The sequence below is a fragment of the Serinus canaria genome, chromosome 5 (assembly GCF_022539315.1).
Source record: "Serinus canaria isolate serCan28SL12 chromosome 5, serCan2020, whole genome shotgun sequence".
In the NCBI taxonomy this organism is placed as follows: domain Eukaryota; kingdom Metazoa; phylum Chordata; class Aves; order Passeriformes; family Fringillidae; genus Serinus; species Serinus canaria.
Window position 1 is genome coordinate 54,931,485 of NC_066319.1, and position 12,407 is coordinate 54,943,891.

The 12,407-nt window shown below is 40.7% G+C and overlaps 1 protein-coding gene across 1 annotated transcript in view; it reads right to left on the bottom strand.

Moving 5' to 3' along the window:
* BRF1 (BRF1 RNA polymerase III transcription initiation factor subunit) overlaps positions 1–12,407 on the bottom strand; it is a 172,004-nt gene that overhangs the window by 69,870 nt on the left and 89,727 nt on the right. The window contains exons 8-11 of the mRNA XM_009101684.4: positions 4,187–4,313; positions 3,176–3,215; positions 2,994–3,086; positions 2,030–2,308 (exon numbers count right to left, since the gene is read on the bottom strand). Coding sequence (XP_009099932.2) covers positions 2,030–2,308; positions 2,994–3,086; positions 3,176–3,215; positions 4,187–4,313 — 539 coding nt within the window. The remainder of the gene's footprint in view (positions 1–2,029; positions 2,309–2,993; positions 3,087–3,175; positions 3,216–4,186; positions 4,314–12,407) is intronic.

The window sequence follows — 12,407 nt, forward strand, 5'->3', positions numbered from 1 at the left end:
CATGAGGCATCCTAACAAGAGGTTTTCTTTATTCTGCATAATAACATGCCAACTGCAAGCCAGGTGTACCTCCCAACCTGTCTGCCAGACCTGGTTCCTACTCACCCAAAAGACAAGGTTCCATTACTGCTCCTGAGCACAGATGATTTCCCAAAGAAAACCAGGTCCCCAGGGGGATGATGCACACACCACTGGGATGCACCCACACCACACAGGCACCTCATGGCAAGGGCCTGGAGACTGGGAACTGCACCCAGATTGACTACCCTGCAGTACAGGCATAACCAAAGTGAATTGGACGTAACACAAAACTTCTAAATTGTTAAAAGACATTACCAGAGTCACAAAACCAAAATGAAACAAAACAACAAAGAAATCCACCCAAAAGTCCTTCAAACACCCTCCTCACCACCCAAAGAAAAACTCCAGATCCAACAAAGATTGGGGCAGGATCTATAATCAAAATGAAAACAAAACAGTAATTTTGCATATGTGCTTCATAACATGTTAAGAAAATAAGTACTTGTTCAAACACCTGCAGTGATTTCTCAGATGCAGGAGAAGAGAGTGAACATACTGAAACCTGCTTGGTTTCGAAATTCAGTTCATTTGGCACATCCTCCACTTTTGCAAGAAAACAAACAGCAAAGGCAGACAAGCCATGGCACGAGCAGCCCTGCACTCTCCTGCCCACCTGCCTGCAGCCCAGCTCAGAGGAACCTCCCTGGCTACACCAGCTTAGCTTCATCTTTACACTCAGGCCTCAGCCTGCCCATTAAAATGGTCAATAGCAATGCCAGCTGAGAAATGTCCATCACTGAGAACTCCTTTTTACAGGTCACTGGCCAACCAGACAACAACAGCTTCTAGCCATGACTGACCTCTCTGCGACACAAACTGCTGATTTCCAGGAGAGAGACAAGCCATGAGCCATCCATTTTCTTAATTGTAATTAAAACAAAACCAAAGCCACTCAACTGTTTCTATATGAATTTTTTTGTACAAAATAAAAACATGCAATCATCCTGCTGTGTTTCTGGAGACTGAACAGTAACGTAATAAAAATCTGAATGTGTTCAGTTCATCTACTGTTGAACAGAAATCATCATCACAACAGTTTGGATAACAAAATGTTCTGCAGCACAGACCTCCAAGAAAGCTGACAAAACAGATTCAGATGGGTGTGTCTTATGATGGAAAAATTAACTGTGATAAAGAATAAAATGCCCCTTCGATATGTTTTTTTCAGAGTCATTAAGACGCAAAAGGAATTTAAAAAAAAATGCTGTCTCCCTAAAGTTCAAGCATGTGTGAGAAAACACAAACAAACCTGCCTGGATGACTGACTGTTTGCAACACTGGCTCTGGCAAAACTGGCTTCTTTAGTTGATCAGTCCTGCTCCCACTGTGCTACACAGAGCTGTATGATGCAAAGAGATCTGTGGGTTTTAAGAAAAATGGAGCAAAACCAGCACAATACACACTGAAGTTTGTATCAAAGAAAAAAGGATAAAACAGTTATTTCCTCTTGCAAACATTTTAAATGTTTGCCATTTCCAGAGACTCTCAATCAGACTGCATCATGTTTGATTCCAGCAAAATGTCTCCTGAGGAAGTCTGCCTTGATCTAAGATTTTCATACTTGGGTTTTAATTTCCAGTCATATTTACAGGAATCTGCTTCCTCCAATTTACTAATTGAGAGTGCATGGCTTGAAATATGCCCATCAGCTATCATATGACTGCAAATCAACTATCAACTTAACCAAGAGATACACATTCTCAGGCTTCAGAAAATAATTAGACACCCCAGATTTTCCTGCAGCTTCCAGAAGCTTCCAGGTTGTGTTGAACCACATCAACAACCAAGACCACAGGTCCCATCCAGCCTCGCAGCTCCTGTACCCCGACCTCTCAGCAATTCACGGAATTGCTACCACAGTAACCAACAAAACACATGGAAATGACACAACAAACCCACAGCTGGCTGCCTGTGTCCAGTTTCTGCTCTGAGCTGAACTCCTACTCACCAGGCTCTTGGTCCTTTGTGGATATGCACTCTTTGATGGACTCTGTTATGCCAAGACTAGCAGCAGTGGGCAGTGGGCCAAGCAAGGATTCCAGTGCAGGGGGTCTTACAAGAGTTTCACTTCCATTTCTGCATTCTCCATCTTCATTTCTTTTACCTCTATCCTTCTCATTAAGTTCATCATAAAAGTCCTTGTTTAAGTGATTAGCAGCTGCTTCTAGCTCCTCATCTTCAGCCTCCTCCTCTCCAAAAATGCTAGAGGCATTATCTTCTATAGAATCTGTAAGGGGAAAAAACCCAACAGATCATTGCATACCATCTGTTACAGAAACTAAATAAATAGAGAGGCGCTCACTTAAAGAATAAAAATCTTAAGAGGAAATCTGTAAAAGAAATACACAATATTTTCGTTCAGTGTATGAATACATGGAGTTTCCAGATGCTCTTCAAATTCATTACCTTGACTATTAAAATGTATTTTTGTGACTACAGTCACCATTTAAAATAGAAGCATCATCTTATCATATTAGGTAAAAGGGCTTTGTGAGAGAAGTCAGCTATTTCCTGGTATAATTACAAATTAAAAATAGCCAGTTAAACCAGCACAAAGCCCTTCCATATGGGAAGTCAACTGGGGAATTTGGCGACAGAAGGGTCTAGATACTGGTCCACTGCACTTTCAGTGATAAAAAGAAACATTCTCAGGTGCCAATGCCAAGCTTATACTGCACCAGGAAAGAAAAACAACTGAAATCATTAATGAACTATCCCTGCAATGAACAATGTGGTTGTTTTGAAGACTGATTTATGAACCACCTATTTGGCAGAGAGAACCCCAGCGCAAGAGATGTTGTACTATGCAGGCATATATATGATCACATTTATCACCACAACGTTCATTCACTCCAGACTGCCAGATCTGAGCTCAATACTATTTAAGGAGTCATAAGACTTTATAGACTTACCATCTTTAGTGAAATTTGCAAATATGCCTTTTGCTTTTGGTCTGCAGTTTTCTAATTCACTCTCTATTTCATCTTGGTAGCTCGATATTTCTCCTGTGGTGTTGAAATAAAAATAAAACTCAGCGATCATCGATGCAATATTGAAGAAATGAGTGATATGTTACACTAAACACAATTCATACCTTCAAAATCCTCCAGCTTTTTTGATAATGCCTTTTCAAGCTGAAATGACAATAGACAAAATAAACATGAAATTACTAAAAAAACATGCACAATTTTAAACTGTTTGTGAGCTGTACACAGAGACAGAGAAAGGCAGGGTTTTTCAAAAGCATAAGCAGATTTTGAATTGCCACTGAAATTACTTTGTAGTGTCAGACAGGCATGACAGACAGGTCTCAAAACACTGACCAGTTTCAAAATGTTATCTCCCCCATCTTTATACTTCAAAAAGAGCCTCCAGTCTGCAAGCTGTAAATAAAAGGCCTCATTCTCCAGCAGTCAGACCCTGTGACTGTGCCTGTAGATGTGAGAAGTGCAAGGACAGTGCTGAGACTGGAGTGCCCACACCAGAGAGAGCAAACTGGTGATAGCAGAGTGAAGCTCTGACCTACAGCATCTGGCTGGCTCTTGAGAACATCACTGAAACCCCTACAGACCTTTAAACGATAGCACAGTTAGAACAAGCAAAAACCCCAACAAACCAATAATACAAGAATTTACTAGGGCAGCAGTAAAATCTTCTCCTCTGCTGCCAGCTTTAGTTCATGATTTGTAAAGAAATTAAGTCACATGAGAACTAATCTCTGTGGAAGTGGGTGTTGTACCACACAACCCACCAGCAGTTTAATTAAAGTAAGTGGGTTATTGTTTTCATATTTATTTTAAAAAAGTTCTCTGTAATGGCATTTCTCCTAACCACAGGTATCACCTTAAAAACAGTGCATGGTTTCTAATCCCATAACATTTTTAATTGGGAAACTATTCCTTTGCCAATAAACAAAAAAAATATCTTTAGTTAATGGGTACCATATGCACTAATGCTCATCCCTGTCTCAAGAACCTCAAAATAAATGTACTACATCTTACCAAGGGCTGGTCAGTTAGGATTTAGCATTAACTAAATTCAAAAGGGAATGCACAGAGGAAGGAGAAAGGAAAGAACCACAGAGAGCATCCAATTCAGAATTTACCTGCTGTATCTTCAATTTTTTTTGACCAGCTGTAAACGAAGGAGGATCACATTCTTCCTCCAAGTCAATCTTCATAAACTCATCTATGGTCAGCTGACTGGTTGGTGTATCTTGAAACTCTGTCAGCCTACCAAAGCACACAGCACATGACCAAAACATCTATAAGAACTCCTTTGAAAGTAACACAATTTGCAAACTGCCAAGCTATGGAATGAACATGCCATCCTTAGCAGCTCTGGCTCAAACACAGACTACATTAAAACTGAAGTGCTACTAATTGTTTCATCTGCTGCAAAAAAAGGTATCTTTTCATACCCCAAATTACCTTTTGATTTATTAGAGTATGTAACATACTTTTTTTTTGATGAACAAAGACTGAACAGAAATACTGCAGCCTCTACAGTCAATTAAGTATAGACAAAACTAAGACAAGAAGCACAGCTCATTCCTCCCCTCTTGGTCCTTTTGTTATCAACAGCAACAACAAAATGGATTCACCAAATAAAATATCTGTCATCCTGGTTTAGGAGTTTCTCAAAAATCTTGCTGATATGTCATCATGATTAATTTACACAAAGCAAATGTTAAAGTAACATCTCTTCAGCAAGCTGGAAGAGGGACAAGAAATAATCTTCTCAGGACACACAGAAGCAGTGGTAAAATAAATTGATCATTTGCACATCACACAGATTAAATAGATGGATGAATATAATTTGACAATAATAAACTTTGGATTTGTTTAATGTTTGCATTTTTAAAGTTCCTACCTATGTGAGAGATTGGACTGGCTCCATGGGGAATTGCCATGAAAGCAGATGAATCTTTCACAGGAATTCAATCTTAAATAAGACCACGTGGTCATAACTTAATCCACAAATACCAGCATTTTATACAGGTGGCTGGGAATAAGCACATCCATTTTACAGATGGAGAAAATGAGACAAAGGTTAAGTACAAAGCCAGGTCAGGAAACGTCTGGCAGAATGCTTCTCTGACAGAAAGTGCCCTTTTAATAATATCAACATTTTCCATGGGAAAATGGCAATGATGGGTCTGCAGCTGCTTCACTGGAATATTCCCATCTTTCAGAGGAAGCAGAGCTGACAACAGCTTCCATCTGCAAAGCTAGGGAACTAAAAATGGTGATTTGCTGCTCTCAGCACGGGACCTTTCTGCATTACTCTCCCCCTAAAAGCAGTTGTGGTTTTCTCCTCAGTTCTCTCCACTACCTCTGGTTGCAATAAAAGTCTCTCTGAAGAGGGAATTTTCTCCAGGACAGAAATTCAGTTTCTAGCCAACACCAGGGTCAAAGTCAGGAGCACGGGGCCACACTCTCCTACTATATCCTCATCAGTCTCTGTGTTTCTTCCTTTATAAAGTGAGAAGCAAGACAAGACAGCCCATAAGGAGAGGTGTAGGTAGGCTGCAACTGCAGGACATTTTGCATGGAGACATCCCACTCCTGGAGCAGGGGCCAGAGGCCACAGGCAGCATCTCATGTCATGAAGTGCTCAGAGAGAGCCAGGCACCTCTGTGTGACTCCAACAGCAAGCAGCACACGAAGCCCATGCATGGCTACACCAGCCAGAGTTAGTGCTGCTGAGGAGAAGAAAGCCTCTGAAAACTAGACTTGCTTTTGGAATTCAAGCATCTCCACAAAGCCCCAAATTAGCCATGTACTTAAGAGTGAGTGACAGCCCAAACCCTTCCCTCAGAGTACCAGGGACCAGCTCCCTCCTCCTCTCTTTCAGATCAAATTGGAAAGGAGAGGAGGATGCTGTTGGCAGCAGCAGCACCCAGCTTTTAATTAAAAGACCAGAAATCTTTCTTGGCGTTAACAGGCTTCCAGCATGCATTACCCACCTTCCAGGAGGGAGCCACCTCTATCAGGTTAGAGGGAAAACCTGGCTAGGGCACTATTATTATTATTATTATTATTATTATTATCATCATCATCATCATCATCATCATCATCATCATCATCATCATCATCATCATCATTATTTAAATTCAGGATTCACTTAATGCCAAACCCATGTATCATTTGAGGATCATGGATCTTCCCAGTCACAATCATTAAAGACCAGCCATCCATCTCTCCACGAATGAATCATGTACTCACAGGCAGCCCCACTTCAGCAAGACTCTCCTCCCAACCAGTCTCACCCTATTAAAATACCACTCTCCTCCCAGTGTTAAAAGCCAAGGTGCACTTTGGCAAAAACACACAGTTTATTTATCCAACACTTGCTCTGAGTCTGAGATGAGCTGCCAGGGCCCCACCAAGGCAGCACCACCTCTGTGCATGCCGAGCAGCCAGGAAAACACCAGGAGCAAAACCCACGAAGCCAGGCTGGGGACAAGATGACCATGCTGGGTGCCAGCACCTAAGCCCTGCAGACACCTCAGGCTCTGTCTGTCCCTCTCCTGCCCACAGTGTCACCTGATTGATGTCACGTACCCTGCACCCATCAGAGGTCAGCCCTGCAGTGAGACAGTGAGCAGGAGCTGGCACCAGCTGCAGCCCCAAGCCCCAGCTCCCACACAAGGCAGGATGGGTCCCTCCCAACACCTTCAGTGTGGCTGCACTAGGACAGGGCAGAGCTACATCATGGTTACTGCCAAGGAGCTCAAACCCACAGCACAGCATGGTTCAGCCATCTGACCAGGCCACCTGCACCCAGTCCCACAGCCCTGCCCTCCCTCCTTTCCTCAGTCCTGATCCAAGTCAAGCAGGGCAGGGCTGACCATATCAGGAGGGGGCTGCCAGCATCACAGTTTAAGCACAGACTGGTGGTGATGCAAATTTAGAGCAGAATGTTATTTTTTCACTTCTCTCAAGTCCTGCCCCCAAGGTTCTAACCCTTCTCTCAAAATGAGGAACCATCCTTGACGGTCAGGATCCCAGCTTGAGCATCATCTCCGTGGGAGAGCAAGCTGCACACTCAACATTTTCTCCTTTAACTGGATATAAATAAATACCTGTGTTTGCCAACCACTCGCCTGCCTCAACATTTTACATTGGCTGATATCCTGTCTACATATTTTTAAACATTCTTTAATTTTATCCACTGTTTGGACACATGCCACCAAGGCAACAAACTGATGCTGCAGCAGTCTGCACCACATGAAACAAAGCAACATTAGTTTGGCAGTTAAGAAAAACTGACACAACCTTAATTATAAACACAATAATTTCAGGGGCAAGGGAGTGGCTTCATGAAAAAAAAATAGCCTGTAGCTATTTTTTAAGTCCCACATAAAAATGCTATCCAAGTTCATATTTCACTTTTGTTAACCTAAAAAAATCTAATAAGAGTTGCCACTTTAAGTTATGCACAGACAGAGGGAAAATAAACAGATATACAAATTAAAATATTATTTCCTTGGCACAAATTCAAAAAGGCTTTAAAAACTGAAATTTGGCAGACAAGGACTTTCTATTTATAGTCAAAGCAGAGGCAACCACTAAAGCTCAGGCTAAGATTCAACTTCCAGTATAAACCGTCCTCTTACAGTTTCTCACAGCAAACTCTTTCAAGAAAATTCCTTTGGGAGAAAAGTTTTTCCAAAACCTAGTGTCATCTGCCTCTAACCCCAACCCTTTTTTACAAAGAAAAAATTCCACAGTTGTTGTTTCCTCCATTTACAGACAAAACCACACCTCTGCTTCTGATAAGGCACTTTTGTGCACAAACCAGTACACCAATTCTATTCACCCTTAATTTAACTCCCAATATGGGAAAATGGGTCAATCATTTTGAAGTTACATGCAATGTCCTTTTTACTTTGTTTTGTTCCAGGGATACCCTCCAGTGGAGACTCTAGAATCCAGTCTGCAGTGATGGAAAAAACAGACTCATGTGTGCAGCTAAGGGCTCAGGTTTAGTGTTTAATTCTGCAGCAGTGGGGTGTGACAAAGAGCACAAAAGAACAAGGACTTCTGGACTCCAACTCACAAATCCTTCAGGAGCCCAAGTTCAAAGCCCAAGAGGGACTTCTAAGCAGAGACTATTCAGGAACAACAGCCACAGTGTCCTTCTGCCTATGCACAATCAGCATCAAGCTCAAGAAAGCAGGCAGCATGAGCAGAACTATCTCCATACAGGAGGGCAAACAAATTACAGCTGCAGAGAGAGCTGTTTTGTTAAAGAGGGAATGTGGGGTTTAGCCTGAGCCATCAGCCTTTAAGCTACCTGTTGTGAGAGGTCTTTTTAAAGTACTTAAAGTATTTTATCAGTGGATTAGAAAAATAGTAACTGAATATGCCACACTGTTAGCAGAAATATATGAAAAAGAACCTTTATTGCAAGATAAACTAGTGCTAGCAACTAAACTCCCCTGAGTTTTCCCAAATTAACAACATAATTAAAACCATAAGTAATAACTTACATGATATCTACATAATCTGAACTGTCGTATCAACTACAAACATTCTAGAAATAGATGATCAGACACCTCAGACAATTCCAGACTCTGGAAAAGTAAGGGATACACTTTTGTGTCTTAGTGAAGAACCAGAATATTGCAGAGCACCCCCACTGTTTTAATTTAACCTTCATCAGTGCCTCCTGCCACTCCAAACCTGTGCACTCACAGCAGAGAAGCTCAGAATTCACACTGGTGTTCAAACCATCACTATTTCTATGCTACAAATCTAACAGTCTGTTAGAATATTTATGGAAGTATGTAAACACATACCCTAAAAGTGATACTTAATATAGAACATATATCTGAAATAGTTATTAAATGCTTCCTACATGACATAACAAAAAGTTTTCCAGCAGCCAACAGTAAGTAAATAAATAGAAAAGTAATCTCCTGATATATAAACATTATATATATAAAATTTTACATGTATTTGCAGTAATATAAAAGGTAGTTTTAAGCCTGTATGAATGAGTACCTCATTACTAAAGGTAAGGACAAAATCAGAAGTGTTTCAGTTGCTGTGGTTTTACAACTTACAACTTATCACCCAAGCTGTGCTAAATTATTCTGTCTGTTCCCAGGCAAATGCAACTGTTAAAGAGAAATATTCTCCGTTTATACAACTTCCAACATTAATACACATCACCTCTTTTTGCAATGGACTAAGAGCACAGACACAGTCATTTACTTCCAATTAATAGGTGACTGATAATTTATGGAGCTCATTTGCTGGCAACTTTCTGATGTTTCTCTAAGTATTAAGAACAGGTACCTCTAAAGATTGTACTAAATAAAGAACCCTTTAGAATTAGTTCCTGTTACTTACTCACACCAACACAGAGATTTAAAACTGTCACAAATTCATAAGCACAAATTTTAAAGCTCTCATTCTACAAATGCTTACACACAGAGTTAACTTGCATTAACACTTTGGGCCCACTATCAGCCCCTGGATAATCCCACCAACACCTCTCTGGCCATCCCAGAATTCTGTCAGTCTAAACCACCAGAAATTTTTTGCTCTTTTTTCCCCTCTGATTCAAATGCTCACACTGTGCTAATGAAACAAAATGTGTTAGCATTCCTTAAACTTCTGCTTCATTAGCATGGTTCCTCTGCTGTGGTCTGTCAAAAGCACTCTATGATCTCCTGGAAAAGAAAAATATAACTGTTTAATTTCTCAACAGCCACTCAGATGAGGAAAATCAAACACAGGGAAACTATTTACAAGATCTAAGCCTGAGTTAGTGCAAACAAGTTACTGATTGTTCCAAAAGTAAGAGTCACCAAATAATTTTGAAATTATATCTTTAAGTATGATGTACTAAAACATATTAGGAATCTAATTAATGTATTAACTTGCTAATTGTATAGAAGCTGGATTTATAAAAAGGAACATTGCCTGTGAAATTGGATTCCTCAGAAATAAAACCTTTTTTTTAAATTAAACCAGACCATCCAACTTACAAAGGTATGCAGTATCAGCCCACACGGATCAAGTTGTATTTTACTCACCATACTAGAAAGGTTTCTGAAATCATCTGCAAGCCACTTGAATTGACTGAACTGGAGGCATGAGATATTTCTCAATTTAGCTTATGACAGCCAGCAAAGGAGCTGCTCAGTTGCTGAGCTCAGATCAGAGCAGACACCACCACCAGGTCCTTTACATGAAATAAATTTCCTGGTGTTCTAAATGCTTCTCTCCACATCACACTTCAAGCAAGAGCCCTCTTGCCATGACTCTGACATTTTGAGCATCCTCAGCCCCTCCACGGTCAAACCCCTCAGGCAGCCAGCTCTCTCTGAGTCACTGGATACCCTCCACAGAATTTTAGCATGGCTGTACTTGGATCACAGCCCAGCTCTGACTCCTACACACCTTTCCCTTCTGTCCTGGCCTTGATGGGGCTTTGCTGTTTTGAATAACAACAACCTCACAGCCACCTCACAGCTGCCCATGTCCCTGTTACCTTCCCTTCTCATCCTGACTCATGTACAGCCCCTCTCTCTTTGCCTGCTCTCTCAGGCATCTGTCCAGCTTGAGACAGACACAAGGTTCATGCCAGCCACATATTACAGAAATTAAAAAAAAAAAAAAAAAAAAAGAAAAAAAAGAAAAGCTGCAGGCAGCACATTCAGGACATTTATCTCTAAGCACAAATTGTTAATTTTCCCAGAAAATTATCACCTCAGTCATTGAAAGAGCTGGAACAGGGTCCCCAGGATAGAAGAAAAGGACCCCATTTATGAAAGTCCCTGCAGCATCTACAACTGGTAAATGAAGCTCCTTTGTAAAGAGTCTTGTCTTCCTTTCCAACACACTATGAGGCTGTGAGAAAAAACCACTCACCGCAAAACCAAGCTATTTAAACCCATTCTGGCCTTTTGTTCCAATTTCTTCTAAATGAAGCTTTACTGCTGCTGAAGTTCATCACAAGTAAGTTTTTTAGCAGACAGTACTTTATGGAACTGAGAAGAAGTATTTTTTTATGCAAAAAACCAGTTCAATTTAAAGATAAAGTGAGCAAGTCAAAGCAGCAAAATGCAAATGTTAAGAAAGATAAGCTGATTTTTTTTTAAATTCTATGGAAGAAGTGTTTAAGATCTTCAAACAGGCATAAGGACTGCACAGTATTAGATAATGCACAATGGACAAGTATCACAAAAATTACTTTTACTGAAGGTAACACAAAATGTAGAACACAGAGAAATCATGCAAGAGGTGAATAAAAAGATGAAGGGGCAAAGTATTTAAAGGTTAAAAATACAGAGGCAAAGACATGTGCATTGAACATAGGCACAAATGTGAGAACTTAACTAAATAAAAGGACTGGGTTTATTAAAAGTTAATTTCTGCTACCTCCACGGATGATTACATAGAAAATAACAATTTGACTAATTAGCTAATATTTGTACAGTACTTTGAATATATGAAGTGATATATAAGTTAATATAATTTCAATTAGACTGGAAATGAGATAGAATTATCAGTGCATTTATTAATATTTAATAAGTTCGGTTTCAACAACAGCAACAAGCTTTACATTTTAATTGTGTGCTTCAAAACATAAAGCTAGAAGGCCCTGCAAAGTGACTTCAAAGTTTTCTCTACCAATATTACCAAAAACCCACTCACATTAAAAATAAACAAGCACTGCTTTTTAACCAAATTGATGCCCAAATTAAGAACTCTTGAGACCTGGAGATACCTCACATTTTTGTGAACCTCCTCCAGAGCTACTCCTTCATCTCAGAGCAAAGAAAGCCTCCAGGCAGGCAGGCTTGGTGCTCTCTAGCTGATGGACAACAGGGTGAACTAATCCAGACCCACCAGCTGCACTGCCAGGATCAGAAACAGGGCCCTCCTCAGGGAAGGGCTGCCACCCCTTTCTGAGGATCTTCCCCAAACATTCCCAGGAATTCCCAATCAGGATTTCTTAAAGAGCATCGTTGCTGCATCCTCACCCACACATTCCTGTCCTTCCCAGGCAAACACATACAATGTGGGACCTTCCCTTGCAGATTTCTGCCATGGGCACCAAAGCAAACCCAGGTTCCAATGGTCTGTACTTCCCCAGGAAGGCAGCTGGGAGCTAAATCAAACCACACAGCAGAACCTGCAGGCTGGAAGTGCCAGCATTATCTGGACTCATGCTGGGTTTCACTTCTGGAGCTGTCAGGGCAAAGCCATCAGCAGTGAGCACAGCATCCAACACCTTCATAAAACACAGCAGCTACTCTTTACCAACCAGAGTAACTATAATTAAAAGGAAATAAAACTGCACAT